General features: G+C 39.7%; 1 protein-coding gene across 1 annotated transcript in view; it reads left to right on the top strand.

Moving 5' to 3' along the window:
* LOC137501870 (neugrin-like) overlaps positions 1-20,506 on the top strand; it is a 68,719-nt gene that overhangs the window by 29,343 nt on the left and 18,870 nt on the right. Inside the window, exon 3 of the mRNA XM_068228995.1 lies at positions 11,325-11,505. Within this exon, the coding sequence (XP_068085096.1) occupies positions 11,325-11,505 (181 nt within the window). The remainder of the gene's footprint in view (positions 1-11,324; positions 11,506-20,506) is intronic.

The raw sequence follows: 20,506 nt of genomic DNA, 5'->3' as shown, positions 1-20,506 counted from the left end.
ATAAACTCTAGATCGATACTCTCTATCCTTAGTCTCGGAGGTCGTGGATTCGAGACTAGCTCTTATCCGTTCGCTCGGCACTGAGACATGAAAGAGGCACGTCACGACACACAGTCATGACAGTGTGTTGCGCAGATGGATGTGGGTTGGGGAGGGGTGGGCGGATGCGGTATTGGCTGTTCTCAGAGGAGGTGTTTTCCTGTGGGCGGAGATTTTACATTTGGAAATTTATTGAGTTTTGAACATGTTTTCTTTTATTTTTGATATTTTAAATAATTTTAATCATTTTGGGATTTGATGATATAAAGGATTTTTAATCTCTATAAAGTCATTTAAATTGTGATTTCTGTTGAAAAACTGGTCTATGGAAATGTAGATGTTTTCATATTCATCCATTAATTTGCCTTTTTGAAATCCTCTTTAGTATAGTTAAATCTTGTCCTGCGGTCATGTAGGCTTGTCCAGTTTCTTTCATATGTACGCTCATTGGCAAGAATTTATGATGTTTATTTTCAATATAATGTTCTAAGTATCTCGTTGAGAAACTTCCTTCTGTTTGTCCTATGTATGAGATGAAACCTTGGGTACAGGTGAGTTTGTAAATCCCGGATCCTTTGTTGGAGTTGATGCTATTGTGATTTAGGAACATGCTTTGGTTTGTGTTTTGAATGAAATTTTGAAGTCATGTTTCTTGAACGTGTTCAAAATTTTATATATGTTGAGATTACTGTAAGTGAATGTAGCAAATTTAGACTTTTTTTTTGTTTTTCAGGAAATAATTTTGAACTTTGTCAATTTCTAATTTTTCTTATTATATGATTGACCATTTCTATGTTAAACCCATTGAAGTAGGCTATGTTCCTTATATATTGTAATTCTTTGTTGAGGTCTTTTGGTGTGAGGGGTATTTTAAATGCTCGATGTATTAAAGTATAGTAGACCGCCCATTTTTTTTAGTGTTGGGATGTAATTAGATGTTCTTGATTGTGTTTGGTGAAAAGGTTGGCTTCCTATAAATGTGATGTTCGAAACTGTCGTCTTTTTGTGTGATGGTAATGTCTAAAAAATTTATGGACTTATGGAATTCATCTTTAGCTGTGAATTTTATATTTTGATCTAACGAGTTGAGGTATTGCAAAATACTACCAAATTGTACTCCCAAGGAGATACTCAAGTCCATGAAGATTCCAGTGAGAGCATGCACAATGGATTTCACAGACTAAATAACCCAAACCAACCAACGTCATCACAAGTTTTTGGAGCACATCAAATATGTTTTTATCATTTGTATAATAATTTATTGTAAGCTCAACCTTTTTTAGACAGAGCAATTTTATCCAAGCTAAATGTTTTTTGTACAGTATACAGCACATGTAAACACAACTCTAGTCATAACAATTCACACCAGCTGGATGTTTCTACAGAACATATAGTATTTTTTAGCTAAAATAATTCATGTCAGCTTAACCATTTTAAGTATTTTATTATTAAATAAAACCCAGGATCCTGGCTGTTTTGATCTTAGGTAGTAGGAACAGCAGCTGAAGATGCCTAAAAATTAGGTGAAACATGTCCCGCGTAAGACACAACAATAATGTAAAAATATGTATGAAAATCAATTAAAAAAACATGATGTATTGAAAAGGTGGACTCTCAAAAAAACATTCTTTTAGGAAGGAACACTACTCTTTTGTTGGAAATCGCTCAGAATAAATCATGCTTCTTTCCTTTGGGTCTTTTCCTGTTCTTGTATCAAGTAATGCTGGTGTGAATCCCATACACTGGAGGTGGAGTTGTTGCAACGTGTCAGACAGTCTTTACAACATCACGCGCTGCTCTGTGTCAACCACGGAGTTCGTCAGTTCGAGCAGGTGCTGCTTTAAACAACATAGGTAACTGAAATCCTATCAGATGTTTCCAAGCCTCTTTCAACCTAGATCCATACCATATGCCACTGTACCAATAGCCCTTTTCAGGGTCAAATAAACAAACCAGAGACTGTGGAAACTGTTAAGTATGCAATCTTGCCACATCCCAGGCAACTGGCTGTATATAAAAAATAAAAAACTTGCATGGCGCCAAATGAGCTATTGTGAGGCTTGACATGCAGTGGGCAGTTCCCAGGCTATATCCTAGAATATCTGTTCTGTGTGTATACCTCGTGTTGTAAGGTACATGTTCTTCATGTCTGGGCTAGATTTATGGGTTTATTTGACTTACTTATAATGAATTAACAGAGATGCTCACAATTCCTGCTGTTTTTTAGCCCGTAACCACACATCTCGTTATATTATCCCAGTTTAGAGAGAGGGCACACCCGGGCGACTGGAGTGGGACATTGATGATGAGAGAGAGGGACTGATGTATTAGAGAATGTAGGAGAAAAGCGGTGGTTGCATAAAACTAGATCACAAGGGGTGGGTAAACCACCCAGTATGCACTTAAGAAGCATTGTCAGCTGCATATTGCAGTTCAGTTACATGGGTGAGGCTGGTAAGCCTTTCGGATTGGAGTCTGGTTTGAATAATAATGTTATTGGTTTTACATCCCTCCAACTAATTTTACTGTTTTTGGAGCTGCCGAGGTGCTGGAATTGTGCCTTGCAGGAGTACTTTAATGTGCTAGTTAATCTACCAGCATGAGGTTGGCATATTGGAGCACCCTGAAAGACCACCAGACTGAGCCAAGAACAAACCCACCAACTTGAGCTTTGAAGGTTGGCGCTCTACCACATGAGCTACTCAGCCCAGCGAGGTTTGATTAAATAGCCGTCCATCAAATTTATACTTAAATTCCACAACTTTTTTTGTTTGCAGACAGTTTTTCATGGAGCATGGCTGCCAGGTACAGGACAAAGATGTTAGTGCAAGTACATAACATTGTTTAAGCCATTTAGTGATGAAGGTGAGCGTAATCAACTTTATGATCTTAACAGGAAAGAAGTGGAGGTTGTTATCAAGAAAGAGGGTATAGATATTATGGGGTTGAACAAAGTTAAATGGAAGGAGAAAGGAAAGAAGGGAATGAGAAAAGGATATACAGTATACTGGAGTGGTGGCAGAGAGGCAAAGAATGGAGTGGGCCTGATAATTTCAAAAACTGGTGGAAGAGTATGTGGATATGGTAGTGTACATCGGCAACAGGATAATAAAAATTAGACTGTGGATGAGGAACGAAGTGATGGACTTCATAGAAATGTATGCACCTCAGACAGGGAGTAAACAGGAGAATCTTGAGGAAACTAGAAAAGGAGATAACTAATATGGAAATGATTGTAATGGGAGATTTAAATGCACAGGTGGGAAACAAAAAACAAGGATAGAAAGAAGTACAGTAATTGTACCATACAGATGTGGGAAAAGGAATGAAGTTGAGTTTTGTGAGAGGAATGCAATGAGTGTAGGCAACACATGGTTTTGAAAGAAAAACAGCAGGAAAATTACTAGTTGGCCATGCTGTTAGGGTTACACAGCTGTGAGCTTGCATCCGGAAGATAGTGGGTTCGAACCCCACTGTCAGCAGCCCTGAAGATGGTTTTCCGTGGTTTCCTATTTTCACACCAGTCAAATGCTGGGCTGTACCTTAATTAAGGCCATGGCCACCTCCTTCCCACTCCTAGGCCTTTTCTATCCCATCGTTGCCATAAGATCTGTCAACAGAATTCTATCAGTTGTGGGGAGCAGGGATATGCCACGATAATTGCCACAGATGCGTTGATCACTTTTTTTTTCTTTTTTTTTTTCAAGATGGTGACAGTGATTGACAGTGCGATGTAAAGCAAGTTGTAAAAGAAAAATAAAGATATGGCTAGGATGATAGAAGAATAAAATTAGTAATTGAATACTTTCTAGTGGAAAGGACAAATCACAGACAGTTGATGGATGTAACAGCTTTACCAGGAGAAGCATTCGATGGAGATCGTAGGGTTGTGAAAGCAAAAATGAGAATGGAAAAAATTAAAGGAGATAGTAAAATAAAGTGTGGAATGTACAGGAAGAATTTCTGGAGAAACTGAAACAACAAATTCCAATTAAAGTAGGAAATGTTGAAAATGGTCCAACTTCAAAAGGCATTTTTAAGTGGGACAAAGAGTGCCTATGGTAGAATATCAATGAGGATGATAGAAAAGGAGACAGCTTGGTGGCTTGAGAAGGTGAAGAATCAGTGAAAGAAAAGAAGAAATCATGGCAAGATTGGATTAGAGATAAAGAAGAATACAAAAGGAAGTATCTTGATAATAAAAAGAAATGTAAGAAATTAGTAAGTGAAGAAAAGTTGGGAAGAATTTACACAAAAGATGGAAACAGGTGGAGCTGGCAATAAAAGAATGCTGTATGGAATTATACAAAGTAATAGGAAAGAAAGATCTTATAGTAAGCTGTTGAAAGAGGATGGTGGGGAGTTAACACATCCAGAAGAAACAAGAAAGGTAGAAGGAGAGTTGCAAGAGGAACAGTATGGCTTTTGAAGTGGAAGATATATGGTGGGCCCAATCTTCAGCATGAGGCAATTAATAGAAGAGAGTTGGGTTTATGGAAAGGATCAGGTCATGACATTCATAGATCTAACAAAGGCATACGATAGTGTTCCTATGGAGAAGGGGTAGCCTCAAAGGGGAGGCCTTTGTCATTCTCTGCACTTCTCCTGTAGTTGTCTCGTAGAGAAGATCATACTAATAGTGCCTCTGGAGGGACGAAACCCATAGAGATTCAGAAAGTACCTTCCCAGAGACTGTCTAGAGACTATTCAACAGAATTCTATCAGTTGTGGAGAGCAGCCACGATAATTGCCACAGATGCGTTGATCATTTTTTTAAAATTTTAAGATGGTGACAGTGATTGATTTCTTTATGTCAGCAGGGAACTTAGGGTTTCCCATATTAGAAGGATCAGGGAAAAGAGCCTGGTTATGAGAGGTAAGCCTCCACTTTGAATGAGGACAAGGGGAATGTTGTTGGATCCAGGTGCCTTTTCTTGGTTTCATACTTTTGAGAGCCTTACTAAAGTCCTGGAAAGTTGGAGGGACTGCCATCCATTATTGTGGTGGATGCTGTGGCACACATGGAGGAAGTCTTCAGCAGCAGTAGAACTGTAGACTGTCAGTTAGGATGGCGGTGTTGTCAGTGGCTTTCTGGGTACCTCATGAGGAGCGAACCATGCTTTCTTCTCCTTGGAAGATTGATCTTGAACAAGGCACAAGTCCTCATGGCACTGAGGAGGATCTGAATCACTTTTTTATTATCTTGAAACTATTCCTTACAACAAAACCAACGGCCTTCTCTGCTGTCTCTTTAGTTATATTTTTTAATTTAGTCCACTGTAGTTCAACATCTTTTGTATTCACCAGAATTTTAGTTAGCTGATCTATAAGAGCATCTTGGAAACCAGTACTCACAGCTGTATTCTGAAGTATGGTGATGTTCAAATTTTCCTGGAACGGTTTGAGAAGTAAGATTGTGGTTTTCAAAGTATGAAGATTCTTTTTTTTTTTTTCATGGTGTGGGTTACCCTAGTCACGCCCTAGTTCATGAACCATGGGCAATGGCTGAGTGGCCTAGTAAGTGGTCTTGAGAGTCGGGATACCAGTTGCTATGGAATGGGAGTGGGCATCTCAGGCGTATTCTGAGTCAATTTACAAAACTCAGAACATTTAAAACAAGATTCGAACCTATGGGAGTAATGGAGTCCCAGTTCCATTTCAAAGGTGGAGGACTCCTTGGAGACAACTTGGCGAACTAAATGGAATTCGATGGGGAGCTATCAATAGTAATGGGGCTTAGGGAAGAAAGAAAGTAGAACTGGCTGAGTCAGCAAAGAGAATGCATCTTGATGATTTAAAAGTAAATGATATTTGGGTAAGGGGAGATAACGAGGAGGCGATAGGAGATTATAACGGATACTTGATGAGTGTTAAAAAGGGAAGGGCAGAGTGTGGGGTAAGGCTGTTCATCAGGAATACTATTGCACGCAACATAGTTTCCGTTTGATACGTAAATGAGCGAATGATGTGGGTAGATTTGGCAGTTGGAGGATGAGAATTGTCTGTGTATTCACAATGTGAGGGTGCAGATGAGGATGAAGTTGACAAGTTTTATGAACCACTGAGTGACACCATAGTCAGGGTCAACAGCAAGGAAAGGATAGTGCTAATGGGCGATTTCAATGCGAGAGTTGGAAATAGAACTGAAGGAAATGAAAGGGTGATTCGTAAGTGTGGGAAAGATATGAAAGCTAATAGGAATGTGAAGCATTTGCTGCACTTCTGTGCTAGTATGGGTTTAGAAGTTACGAATACATTCTTCAAGCATAAGGCTATTCACCACTACACATGGGAGGGTAGGGGTACCAGATCCATAATAGACTATATATTAACCAACTTCAAGTTCAGGTTTTCCGGGGATTATTTGTGATACAGACTACTATCTGATCTGTAGTGAACTAAGTGCATATCCCTAGGCCTAGTATAGAGAAAGTAAAATCTGTCTGCAGACGAATAAGGGTAGAAAATATCCAGGATGAGGAAATTAGACAGAAGTGCATTGATCAGTAAGCAGTTTCAGGATATAGAAAGAGAATGGGTGGCATCAGGGATGCTGTAGTAGAAACAGCAAGGGAATGCCTAGGAACAACTGTGTGTAAAGATAGGAAAAGGGAAAAAGAGAACATCTTGGTGGAATGATGAAGTGAGAGCAGCTTGTAAACATAAAATGAAGGCATATCAGAAATGGCTCCAATCAAGGGCTGAAAGAAATAGAATGAAACAAATGGTTGTTGAATCCAAAAAGAAATCATGGGAAGATTTTGGTAATAAGCTGGAAAGGCTAGGTCAAGCAGCAGGGAAATCTTTCTGGACAGTAATAAAGAATCTTAGGAAGGGAGGGAAAAGGGAAATTAATAATGTTTTGGGTAATTCAGGTGAACTCATAACATATCCCAGGGAATCACTTGACAGGTGGAAGGAATATTTTGAAAATCTTCCTGATGATGTCGCGAACAACCAAGCTCATGGGGAAGTGGCAAATTATGTTGATGAAATCACGCTGAAGAAAGTGGAAAGGATGGTAAATAAACTCCAGAGTCATAAAGCAGCAGGAATAGATGAAATTAGACCAGATGGTGAAGTATAGTGGGAAGGCAGAAATGAAATGGCTTCATAGAATAATATTAGCATGGAGTGTTGGTAAGGTACCTTCGGATTGGACAAAAGCAGTAATTGCACCTGTCTATAAGCAAGGGAACAGGAAGGATTGCAAGAACTATCAAGATATTTAATTGATCAGTATACAAGGCAAAGTATTCACTGGCATCTTGGAAGAGAGGGTGCGTGGTTGAGAGGAAGTTGGATGAAAACCAGTGAGGTTTCAGACTGCAGAGGGGCTGTCAGGATCAGATTTTCAGTATGCTACAAGAGGAATAGACAGTTATATTTCATAGATCGAGAGAAAGCATGTGACGGGTGTATGTATGTATGTTCGGTCCTTAGCCTGAAGGCTGGTTGAATCCTCAACAGCTCCACCATTATCTGTCATAGATGGCTTAGGCATCACTGAAGAGGTGTACTAGGGAAATGAGGAGTGTGGTAGTTTCCCGTTGCTTTCCTCACTGAGCCGTAATTTGCTATTACATATCAGTTTGCCAAGCCCACTGAAATGCATGCACCAACCGACCCTATGAGCAACATTTTCTCATAATTCATAGCAGGGACTGGCTGCATAAGGAATAGCATTACTAGCGTCCCTCGTACCTCAGTCACTTTCATATTGTCAAAGCCAAGGATGAGACTGAGACAGGACGATGAAACTATCAACATTGTTCTAGCCTGCTTTACGTCACACCGACACAGATATTTCTTATGGCGGCTATGGTATAAGAAAGGCCTAGGAATTGGAAGGAAGCAGCCGTGGCCTTAATTAAGGTACAGCTTCAGGACTGCCGACAGTGGGGCTCAAACCCACTATCTCCCGATTACTGGATACTGGCCACACTTAAGCGACTGCAGCTATCGAGCTCGGTCATACCAGAAGACTAGTGCACTGTAAACACTAGGTCTCATCAGCAAAGCCGTGGGAGATGATGTTCGCCATTCTGGGGGACTATAGTATTAAGGGTAGATTATTAAAATCAATTAAAGGCATTTATGTTTACAATTTTGCTGCAGTGAGAATTGATGGTAGAATGAGTTCTCGGTTCAGAGTACTTACAGGGGTTAGACAAGGCTGTAATATTTCACCTTTGTTGTTCGTAGTTTACATGGATCATCTCCTGAAATGTATAAAGTGACAGGGAGGGATTCAGTTAGGTGGAAATGTAGTAAGCAGTCTGGCCTATGCTGACAACTTTGTTTTAATGGCAGATTGTGCCAAAAGCCTGCAGTCTAATATCTTGGTACTTGAAAATAGGTGCATTAAGTATGGTATGAAAATTAGTTGGTAGGTAAGAAATCCAAGAGAATTGAATGTCAGATTGGTGGTACTAAGGTGGAACAGGTAGATAATTTCAAGTATTTAGGATGTGTGTTCTCCCAGGATGGTAGTATAGTAAGTGAGATTGAATCAAGATGGAGGAATGGTAATGCAGTGAGCTCGCAATTGTGATCGGCAGTATTCTGTAAGGAGGAGGTCAGCTCCCAGAAGAAACTATCTTTACATTGGTCTGTTTTCAGGAAACTTTGCTTTAAGGGAGTGAAAGCTGGGTGGACTCAGGATTTCTTATAAGTTAGAAGTATCAGACATGAAAGTAGCAAGAATGATTGGTGGTACAAACAGGTGGGAACAATGACAGGAGGATACTCAGAATGATTAGAGAAGGGCTGTTAGGAATGAACTCGATGGGTAAAGCTGTACACATATACCAGTTTCGGTGGTGGGGTTATGTGAGGCGAATGGAGAAGGATAGGTTACCTAGGAGAATAATGGACTCTTGTTATGAGGGGTAAGAGAAGTAGAGGGAGACCTAGATGATGATGGTTAGACTCAGTTTCTAACGATCTGAAGATAAGAGGTATAGAACTAAATGAGGCCACAGTACTAGTTGCAAATAGAGGATTGTGGCGACGTTTAGTAAATTCTCATAGGCTTGCAGACTGAACGCTGAAGGGCATAATGGTCTATAATGATGTATGTTTTTTTTTTTCAAGTTACTTTACGTCGCACCGACATAAATAGGCGATGATGAGATAATAAAGGGCTTGGAGTTTGAAGGAAGCGGCCATGGCCTTACTTAAAGTACAGCCTTAGCATTTGCCTCGTGTGAAAATTGGAAACCGCCAGGCTGAGTAGCTCAGACAGTTGAGGCGCTGGCCTTCTGACCCCAACTTGGCAGGTTCAATCCTGGCTCATAGGGTGGTATTTAAAAGTGCTCAGATATGCCAGCCTCGTGTCGGTAGATTTACTGGCATGTAAAAGAACTCATGCGGGACAAAATTCCGGCACCTCTGCGTCTCCAAAAACTGAAGAAGTAGTTAGTGGGACGTAAGCCTATAACATTATTATTAAAATGGGAAACTACAGAAAACCATCTTCAGGTTTGTCGACAGTGAGGTTCGAACTTACTATCTCCCAAATGCAATTTCTCAGCATGAAGATCCTTATTCAGCTAACTAGAAGTCTGTGGTCAGTCCAGGAGGCATCTACATTTCGTGCAATCATAATCAGAACATTTTTTTTGTCACATTGCCGAGTAATGACATAGTCAATGAGATGTCAGTGTTTGGAGTGTGGATTCATCCATGTGGTCTTAAAATGGTCAGGTAGGCAGAATTGCATATTCGTGCTCACTACTGAGACCAAGAAGATCAACAAAAGTTTTAGTAGCTATCTTGGTAAGAACACTGTTTTGTTGGTGGTAGAACTGTTTCTTGGAATCTTCATCATCATGGAAAGTAGGAACATAGGTAGAGATGGGTGATAAAACTATTACCAGTGAGTAATTCGAAGGGTCATTAGTCTTTCATTGACTGCAGTAAGGATGGGCCAATATTCTTCACTATTTTTGTTTTCACTGCAAATCTGACATTACATATGTGTAGTTCTCCTGCATTATTTCCTTTCCAAAAGATGGTGTAGCCTGAGATAGTCTCATTGATTTATCCCCCACTAGATAACCTAGTTGGGCCGATGACCTTCGATGTTAGGCCCCTTAAAACAACAAGCAAGCAGCAAGATAACCTAGTTTCACTCAGGGCGAAAACTTCGATATCCAGTCTAGCTAGTTAGTGGGTAATTTGAGCTGTTTTTCACTCTGGTCTTTTGTTGTTGTTGTTGTTGCTGTTGTTGTTGTTGTTGTTGTTGTTGTTGTTGAGTAGAATCCTGATGTTCCTCACTCCAGTAGTCATGTTTGTATATTCTTGGTTTTCATCTGCAAAACTTGGGAATGACCTTCTGGGTGTGGATTTCCAGCCAGGTTCAAGTGTGACTACCACCTTTTCTAGGACCTTCCCCATTCAGGCTGGGCAGCAGTTATCTTAAATAGGCCTTCCCAGTGACAGATGCAGGACTGGATCCCTGAGCAGAAATTTATAGATAATAAATGTTCTAACTTGTGTGCTGCTCCTAGTTTCTTCATTCAGTGGGTTACTGATGTTACTATCTTACTGATTGGTATGGTTATTGAAATTTTTATTAGTCATACAAGCAATATTGCCTACAGGAATGGTGAAATTTTGGGAAACCCACTTGCAGAGTGCTGAAATGACTGTCTAGATATCAGGCATTCCAATATCACCTGCTTGATGAGACAATGTTGCTGGTGGTGATGATGGTAACCTCCCATCCTCCATAGCACTACAGCCCTAATGGACCTTGGCTTACCAAGAAGTCACTTTTCATCCTGAAGGTCTGCAGATTAAGGTGATATGTGGTCAGCACAATGAATCCTCTTGGCTGTTATTCTTGGTTTTTTTAGACAGGGTCTGATGTCTCACTGTCAGATAGCTTTCCAATTGTTCTCAAGTAGGGAGGATGGACCTCAGATCCCAACAAATCCCTGATCTGCTGAGAATCGATCCTGGGCCCTCTGGGTAAGAGGCCAGTGGGCTGGCTTATGATTGTGGTAGATTTGTCTTGTATTCAAATGCATTTGTTCTATATGTAGTGCACACAGAAATCATTATGTCTGTTATCTTTAAAAGTGTTAAACTGCACTATGTGCCAAGTATGCTGATTTACTTTGATTGTTGCATTGCTAACTCAAAATGAGAATCAGTTCAGAAGTAAAAATGCTTTCTTCTGAATATTAAGCATGTTATTTCTCTTTAGATCTACTTATGATATGAATTGTCTTATGAATAATTTGCATTAGTCCATTTAAAATAACTGTATGTTGCAGAAAGTTTTGAAGTCACACTGGAAAGCTGCAAGCCCAGAGAGGATAAAGAAGTATAATGAAACTGTTTTGAACAACTGGAAATTATTTAAACAAGGTTCACTCAGTATGTCAGATGAATTGAAACGCCATGTGTCGCAATTTGCATCTCGAAGTACTGTCACTTCACCTCCACCACACTTATGTAAGTATTACTTCATTTGGTAATGTTACTGTATTTACTCATGTGTTAGACCCCCTCCCCTATCAGACCACCTCGGCTTTTTGAGACAAAGAAAATAGAAAAAAGTAAATACGTGTATAAGACCCCCTAATGTAATTTGGCAGAGACCAACAACAACTATTCCACTTCATAGCGGGTACTACAGGCCGTATTGCAGCTTTGATGATGTCGTACAAATATGTGTACAAGTTTGTGCATATTTTCTTGAGCCCTCAGCTCCCTTGTGTCAGATGAGCAGAGCTTGGTACTCTTCGTAATCGGAGCTGTGCCCGTTCGCATCTCGTAGACCATTTACAAAATGGCGGCGTAGGAAGGTATGGCCCATGCGATCTATTGAGGCAATGAACTTCTCATTAATACGGTATATAGGAGACCATGCACGTCACGGAACGGACTGATTTGGAAGACACTGCAGGACAGTAGAGGCTCAGTTGGATTGTTTTATAAAAAATATAGCAGCGGACTAATTGTTTAAAAAAATATATACTCTAAAAATTTCAACGGTAGAAGAAAGACGCAAGTACAAGCTAAGCTTTACAACTGAAGATTATCCTAAAATTCTGAAGAAGATATTGACTATTTTACGATCGACGATCAAATCTGTCAAAATAATTCACCGGCGTACATTATAAAAGAGACGAGATATTATAAAAATAAGTAAATCGCGGTGAGATACATCTGACTTGGATCCGGTGAGCAACCACTCTGCGATTGAAGAAGAAGGACTCACTATATCGGAGGACCGATAATTTCGTATGGGAAGAAAGTTACCCCTGTTGTTATAAACTTAATATATATATACGGAGAACTTATCCTAACCGAAGAAAATTTCGTCGTTAAGAATAAGCAGTAGAACAATGGAATATATCATGACTGATTGCTCCGCAAAAGGAATTTTCTACGCTGTCTGCAGATTTGGAATGATGACTGCTTGCTAAATCTACATGATGGACTGAACTGGGGACAGGCACCGGCCAGCCAGAGGACCAGCCGATGAGGATTGGACCGACCAACCAGAGGACCAACCGATGAGGATTGGACCGGCCAGCCAGAGGACCAGCCGATGAGGATGGGCACCGGCTAGCCAGAGGACCAGACGATGAGGATTGGACCAGCCAGCCATATGACCAGCCAATGACCGGGAAGACGTTGTCCAACCGGAGATCCAGATCCTAACAGAGGGTCTAACCACAACCAAGGAATGGAGCGACAACCAGACCAAACATAACATCTGACAAGCTAAGTCCATACATTTTTTTTAGTAGAGTAGTTTCTTGCAATTTACACCCTCACTCTAACTTCAGCATGTGCTGATTAATTGGTGATATTCATGAATTAATTAGGAACGTGTGTGAATCATAAAGTGATGTGTGAGATATTTAAGGCTATAAGATAAGATGGCAGTGTAGAATTAGAATTCTATTATATCATATACGCTACCGCACTTGCATACATACAGCAGAAACTAGCATGAGTAAATGAAAGAAGTGTTACGTGTGAAGCTCTAATAGCAATGAGTCTATATAACTAGTGAAACTTTGATTAATCTCGTATTACTTGTACAATGATTACGTCACGAATTTACCTGTGCGACACAGATGAATATAGTTAAGTTACGTATTCCTTTCTTTATAGAAAGAGGGCATTGAACTCCAACTGCTGTTAAAAGATAAGAGGTTATTAAAATGCATTTATAATAAGGCAATTCTAAAATGTTTGGCATATAGCTTTGGTTGTAGTCGGCTATATGCGTACGGCAATAAGTATGCCGGTGGTATGATAATGTATATCGGAATGGTGTTAAAATATGGTTATTTCTTGGAGTATATTAAGGAATATTTGAAATGAAAATGTTTGTTTATGTGCTGCGGTATGAGAAAGAATTGCAATTCGTCGAGGAAACGTTGCGTTAGATTAACATGAGGTGAGTTTCTGTGTCATATGGAAAGAATATGTCAAAAGAGTGAACAGCGCGCAGATGACCCATTTTAAGGTAAGATTGACATGTATTATGGTAGAATTGTGAATCGTGACAGTTTTTATTTGACATTGGTAAATGATATGTACCGAACACGAGAGAGTTCTATAACAGACGGTTTAACTAGGCTCATGACTAAGTACACATGTGATATTCTTTGGTGCGGCGACATTTCAATATAATACGTATTAATTTCATTCTGTACTGACCATACGAGTTGAGTAGCTCGTACACATGAGAGATATTGAGTAATATGAGATAGCTAAAGCACATTGAGCTGTTGGTGGAGGAGTGTGTGGATCGGAAACTATTTAAACAGTTAGATAGATGTTCATTTCTTTTCACGCAGATATGATTTGAGTTGAAGTGTTTAAAATATAAAGTATAGGAAAATGGTTAGTTAGGAGCCATATGTCGTAGGCTTCAGGGAGGTATTGTCTTAGCCCGTAAGTTGTTATTTATCAGTATTTTAGATGAAGGACCAAATATTCAGAGTTCAGATTTATGAATGGAAAATTTGGAGAGCAGTTTTACGATTTCATACTCACGCAAGAGTTTGTTTAGGAGATACATACGCAAAGATATGATCAGATTTACATTCGCAATCTGACTTTATCCTATTTAATTTTTATTACGTTTCAATTTAGCAAAACCATCCATTTTTATCACAGTGAATTAACTTAAATGTGGTAAGAATATTAATATAATTATCGTGACAGTATTCACATCGAGTATTTATATGGAGACCGTGATTGCTCAGTGATCTCTTAAATATAATTAAAGTAAATCAAATACACTTCGGAACATGGCTATGAATATAGGAGTAAATAACCAATGTGAACTTGAACATTGAATGAGAATGAGTGTAAATAATTTAAAATCTTAATTATTTTACTTTTATTTGAGCCAGCACTGACTCTAATCCTTTATACATAAATTTTATTAAGATAATACTACCCAGAATTCACATTTAACTTTACATTGAACATGATTTATTTCAATAAATTTTCTTTTACTTTTCTTTTTGGAAGTGTCTGTGTTATGAATTCTTTTTGGGTAACAGCTAGTTTGTAAGTTAGCTAATAAGTCTTGTAGATATAAGTAACTGATGAGTTTGACATAAGAGAGAGATTCATTTTGAGGTTTTCGGCCGCAGGTCCTTACTTGAGCGAATAGGTTTCCCCATGATGTGTGTCTCAGCAGACCGAGTCTCTTCCGAAACCACGTAAAAAACAAACACATATAAAATCTCAGATTTTATGAGCGATAGATAGAATACCCTGAGAAGAAATCGAGTTACCGGGAGAACTTTGCACTGACCGCACGACTGACAGGTGCAAGTTAAATGGCTGCCCAATCGTGGGGCAATTAATGAGAAAGGTACTGGAAATGGTCTCCAAAGTGAAGCAAGTTTAATATCGCACCAACGTGGGGCGATTAAAGAGACAGACACCGCGGGAACGTCAAGTAAAGGACCGCCTAAGGCAATATTAATTGGCACCTCAATGTCAAGCTCGACGAAGAGAAAGACACCGCGGGAGAGTAAGAAATGGTCTGATAACCCACACTACTTAATTGGCAGTCCAGTGTTGAAGCTCGAAATGTAGGTATCGGGCAAAGAAAAAGAGTCAACAGTGTATTGATTAATTTATTTAATTACTGCCACATCGTAGGACCTGTTGAAGAGAAAGACACCGTGGGAAAGCTATACAGAAGCGAACTGTGTATTATGAGCAGTTGATACGGTTGTTTAAGGCGAAACTTATCCGATCATGAGATGTTATAATGAAGAAATGACGTAACAAGGAGAATTCCCAGGAATGTAGCAGTTAATGGACACATAATAGGAACGATACTAGGAAAAGAAGATGGAAGGTGGATATAGATACAAGTCTATCAGTAGGAATAGATAATGATAAGGAATTACTGTTATTTATTAGATGATTGCTTTCTTTTAACGACAATAATGAAGGTTAGGGTGATTTTTAAGTATATATGAATTGACACTTAGTTGACTTTATCTGTGGTAAAGGCTGATGGCCATACATGTAAATATTGGATGCCGCATAGCGGAATTTTAATTTCTTTCTCTTGTAACATGTTCCGAAATGAGATCAAAATCATAAATCTGAACTTGTGGTCCGGTTGTCGATGGTCTATCTGGTGGGATGGTGCCGATCTCCAGGAAGGTCCATCTATATTATCATTCAGTGCATAAGAAAAACTTTAAAATAGTGCATAAGGTGCAAACTTTGAACTGTTTTGAACTTGCTAGACTAAGAAATTGTTGTTTGTGTGATATTATATGTGATATTGTATGAACTTAGAGAACTGTTAGGCAAATTAGAGGAATTTTTAGCAAAATAGAGAACTTATTAGAAATTTAGAGAGATCGTACCGATTATATTGAACTCGACAAAAGATGGCAACACAAGGAAGAGTACAGACGAGAAGGGAACAGGAAGAGGAAATGAGAAGAGCACAAGAAAAACAGGATGGAGCTCCATTATGGTTCCAAGAATATTTGAAAAGACAGGAAGAAGAAAAACAGAAGGAGAAACAGGAACGTAAAGAGAAAGAAAGAAAGTTGGAAGAAGTAAGACAGAAGGCGAAACAGGAACGTGAAGAGAAAGAGAAGAAGCAAGAAGAGAAAGAGAGAAGGTTGGAAGAAGAAAGACAGAAGGAGAAAAAGGAACGTGAAGAGAAAGAGAGGAAGCTGGAAGAAGAGAAGGAAAGAAGACGGACAGAAAAGGAACGAAAACAACAAGAATGGTTTAGGGAATTTCAAAAGGAACAAGAAAAGAAACAAGAAGAATGGCAACAAGAACAACGCGAAGAAAGAAGGAAAGAACATTATGAATTGATGCAAGAGTTGCATAAGAAACAAGAAGAATGGCAACAGAAGCAAGAAGAGAAAGAACAGGAACGGGAATCAAGATTCCAGAGATGCATCGTTGAGATGAGAGAGGAAAGAAGAGAGGATCAGCTGAAACAGAAGGAATCTTTAGAAGAATTCGTTAGGAAAATAGAAGATGAACACAAAGGGATGATCGATGAGTTAAGCAAGAAACAAGAAGAAGTGACTGAAGAAACCGCGAAAACACGGTCGGAAATTTATGAAGTTAAGAACGAAATTCAAAATATGCAGACTAGGTTGACCGAAACCATGGAAAATAGAAATAGAGAGATGCACGAGGAAATAAATAAGATAAATGAAAAGGTAACAGAGAGCCAAGAAATCATCAGAAAATTGGAAGAAGAGAAGATAAATGATATAACAACTGGCATGCAAGGATTAAATCTAAGGCAACAAGACTTAGATGAGAAATATGACCAAGCTGCAAGCAAAGTAGCTCAGAAAATAGACGAATTGAAACAGAAGATAGAAGACAACAAGGTTGAATCGGAGCGGAAAATCGAGAGGACAGAAGAAGAGATGAAACAGATTAGAAGGGAAATACAGGAGATGAAGGTGGAAACGCACACGGCGAAATCTATGGCTTCAAGCTCTAGCGATAGGCAAAGAGCAATCGAAGTACAAATTAGTGAGAGTGAGAACGCACCTTCAGGGATAAGCGACCCAACTAGGAGAGATATCGAGATGTTAAACGGAAGTAACCAGAGTGAGGGAAGCACAATAATTAATATCATTAAAAACTACGATGACCGTCCGAAACATTTCGACGGCTCGGCTAAGACCTCACTGAAGCAATTCCTTAGGGACATTGAGGAATATTTTAAAGAAGGAAAGATTCAAGAAGAAAAGAAATTGCGCATTATTGAAAAACATCTGGACGGAAACCCAAACATTTGGTTCCAGGCTTTCAAATATACCTTCCACAACCATGATGAGTTTAAGGTAGCCTTCCTGAGAAAGTTCTGGGATACTGAGATCCAGCAACAGCTAAGATTAGAGCTGTACTCGAGGAAGTTCTCAACTGCTCGCCAAACTCGCTACAGCGATTTCTTTTCGTTCCAGTTTCATCGATTTCAAGACTTGGATTCTCCGCCTAGCGAACTGGAGGCGATTAAAACCATTCAGAGGCAATTGCCACTTGAAGTACAGAGATTACTAGCGGCCTCTGACATACAAACTGCCATTGACATGGAGAGACGATTGAGACAGATTGACCTAACGTCAACGTGTTTAATAGAGAGGAACCCCAGAAATCTTAGACAAATAGAGGCAGTTAATACAATTAGTCCCGAAATCACCAACCGCGGAGTAGATAAGGCTGATGAGATTAGGGCGGAAAATTGTATCAGAGCCCAAGATAAGGAGTCGAGGAGATGTTATTGCCAGTACAGTGGAGAGCAGCATGGAATATATGGGCAAATAGGAAATAGAAATAGTTTCCAGTACAGGAATAATACTCGTTATGGGAACAATAGAAGTCGACCATATCACAGGAACAGGAGGCGATACCATGAGAGGAGAGGACCAACCCAATATAATCAGAATGAAGAGAATAGACGATATGTCCAAGAGCTCAGGGAGCAGATGGGAGGAAGCCATCAAAAACAAGGATATAAACGGCGACCTCGAAGGCGCAGAAAGTCTCGAGCTCCAAAATTATAAACGAAGGAGACAAGAAGAAGGCTGGAAAAAGCATGAGAACCAAGGGAACACAGACAACTCCCAGCCATCTGAGCGGAAAGAAAACGCCGATGGCGAATTAACAAGTCAAGAAACTGTAAATAATGAACCGTTGGAAAATATTGTCAAAATTCGCAGTTGGGTAGTTCACTGGGACATCCAGCCCGAGGACTTAATTAGAGAGGATACCTGTCACGAAACCCAACCTAAATTCAAGTTACCAGTAATAGTCGTGAAAGTGTTCGACATCAGGCTGTACTGTTTAGTGGATCTGGAGCCAGCATAAGTGTAATGTCACATACGTTATTCCAAGAGCTAAGCCAGAAAATAGTAATACCGACCATACCGGTATCTGGCGTAAAAATCCGAGGTATCATTCCAGACAAGTCAGTAGAGTGCAAGATACAAGCTTACTTAAGTATAAAGATCGGAAAATACGAATTCGAGCACCCGTTCATGGTTATGAAAAAAATAAAATACAACGTTATATTTGGGATAGACTTCGTGATAAGTTCTTGGATGACAATTGACATGGAAAAAGGTGAAGTTCGATTCCCGGTAGTAGAAAATGATGGAAATAGAACCGTAGAAAGGATCTAACTTAGTGACACACTTGAAGAGAACGAATGGTTGAAGATCGAGGGAAAGGAAGTGGATCTATTGGACGGAGAGAGCCAAGGACTAGAAGAAAAGGATCTTAGCACAGAAATATAGCCGGAATTGATCATGAGAATTGAGGAAATCATTGCAATTGAAGAGGAAAGCTGCGAAAAACCTGAGATTTGGGAGGCTATTGCTCAAGCTGCGGTCCCAGCAGAAGAAAAACGAACACTGTACAACATCATAAGTAAATATATTGAAGTATTTAGCGATAAACCTGGGCAAATCCCTAACTACAAGTACAAATTGATGGTTACTGACTGGACGCCGTATAAGGGAAAAATATATGATGTGCCAGAGAAATATTTCACTGAAGTTAAGCAAATCATCGAAGAAATGTTAGTTGATGGATTGATCGTGAAGACCACCACTCCATTCTTAAATCCCATAGTTATTGTAAGGAAAAACAACGGAAAACTCTGTCTGTGCCTTGATGCTCGTAGGCTAAACGGCAGACTAATTCCAGAGTATAGTCAGGCTCCCAAGATTAAGGACATTGTGAAGAGATTTCGAGGTCAGAAATACTTCACGAGAATGGACTGCACGGCCTCATTTCACCATATCGTCCTTGAAGAGAAGTCACGGTTGTTAACAGGTTTCATGTTTAATAACCAAACATATGCCTATTGTCAGCTACCCTTTGGGTTGAAAGTCAGCTCGGCAGTATTGATAAGGGCACTAGACAGGAGCCTAACGAGTGAAGTAAAGGAGTTCGTAAATTGCTATTTCGATGATCTGGTCTTCGCGAGTTCTACCTTCGAAGAACACTGTGTCAAGCTGGAAAAGCTATTAAGTAACTTACAGAAAACTGGCTTCAAAATAAATCTGTCAAAATCCAAATTTTGCCAAAGCCAGGTGCTTTTTGTAGGCCACGTGATCGACGGAGAAGGGATAAGACCAAATCCCGTAAAAATAAAGGCTATATGCAACTTCCCGAGGCCGACAAAGGTAAAGCATATAAGGCAGTTTCTTGGGATGACTGGATTCTTCTCAGACCATTGCGAAGGTTACACAGAGACGGCTGCACCATTACAGGACATGCTAAAGGTCAACAACAAGTGGAAGTGGAATGATGAGGCCGAACAAGCTTTCATCAACATGAAAGAGCTGATGAAGAGGAGTATCAAACTGGGATATCCTGATTATCAACAGAGATTCATAATTCAAGCTGATGCATCGCACATTGGTATAGGAGCCTGCCTATATCAAGAAGATAACGAGATTCAAAAACCAACTTATCTGGCGTTTACCAGTAGGAAACACAGGAAATACGAGCAACACTATACCACTACTGAGCTCGAACTTCTAGCGATAGTGCACGCATTACAACAATGGAGACGTATAATTTATGGGTACCCAGTAACGATAAGGACAGACCACAAGGCGTTGACTTTCGGGTTGAAAGCCGTTATGATCAGCGAAAGGATCACGCGATGGATGTTATTCACGCAACAGTTTGACCTAAAGATCGAACATTGTAGTGGAAAGCAAAACATCCTAGCTGATGCGTTAAGCAGAAACCCGCAAGAAAGTGAAGAAGATGTTCTAGCAATTGAGTTGGATACTCGAGACGAACAACTGCTAAGAAAGTTGGAAAATCTGAGAGAATTCCAGGAATCCGACGAGAAATTGAAGATCATCATCGATAACTTGGCGAACAGGGAATCAGCGCCAGAATTCACAAGGAACTATGAAATCGTAGATGGGTTACTACTGAAAGTAGTGGA

Source organism: Anabrus simplex, chromosome 1, assembly GCF_040414725.1.
Source record: "Anabrus simplex isolate iqAnaSimp1 chromosome 1, ASM4041472v1, whole genome shotgun sequence".
Lineage (NCBI taxonomy): Eukaryota > Metazoa > Arthropoda > Insecta > Orthoptera > Tettigoniidae > Anabrus > Anabrus simplex.
The sequence above is the reverse complement of the archived record's forward strand: the minus strand, read 5'-3'. Positions and strand labels throughout refer to the sequence as shown.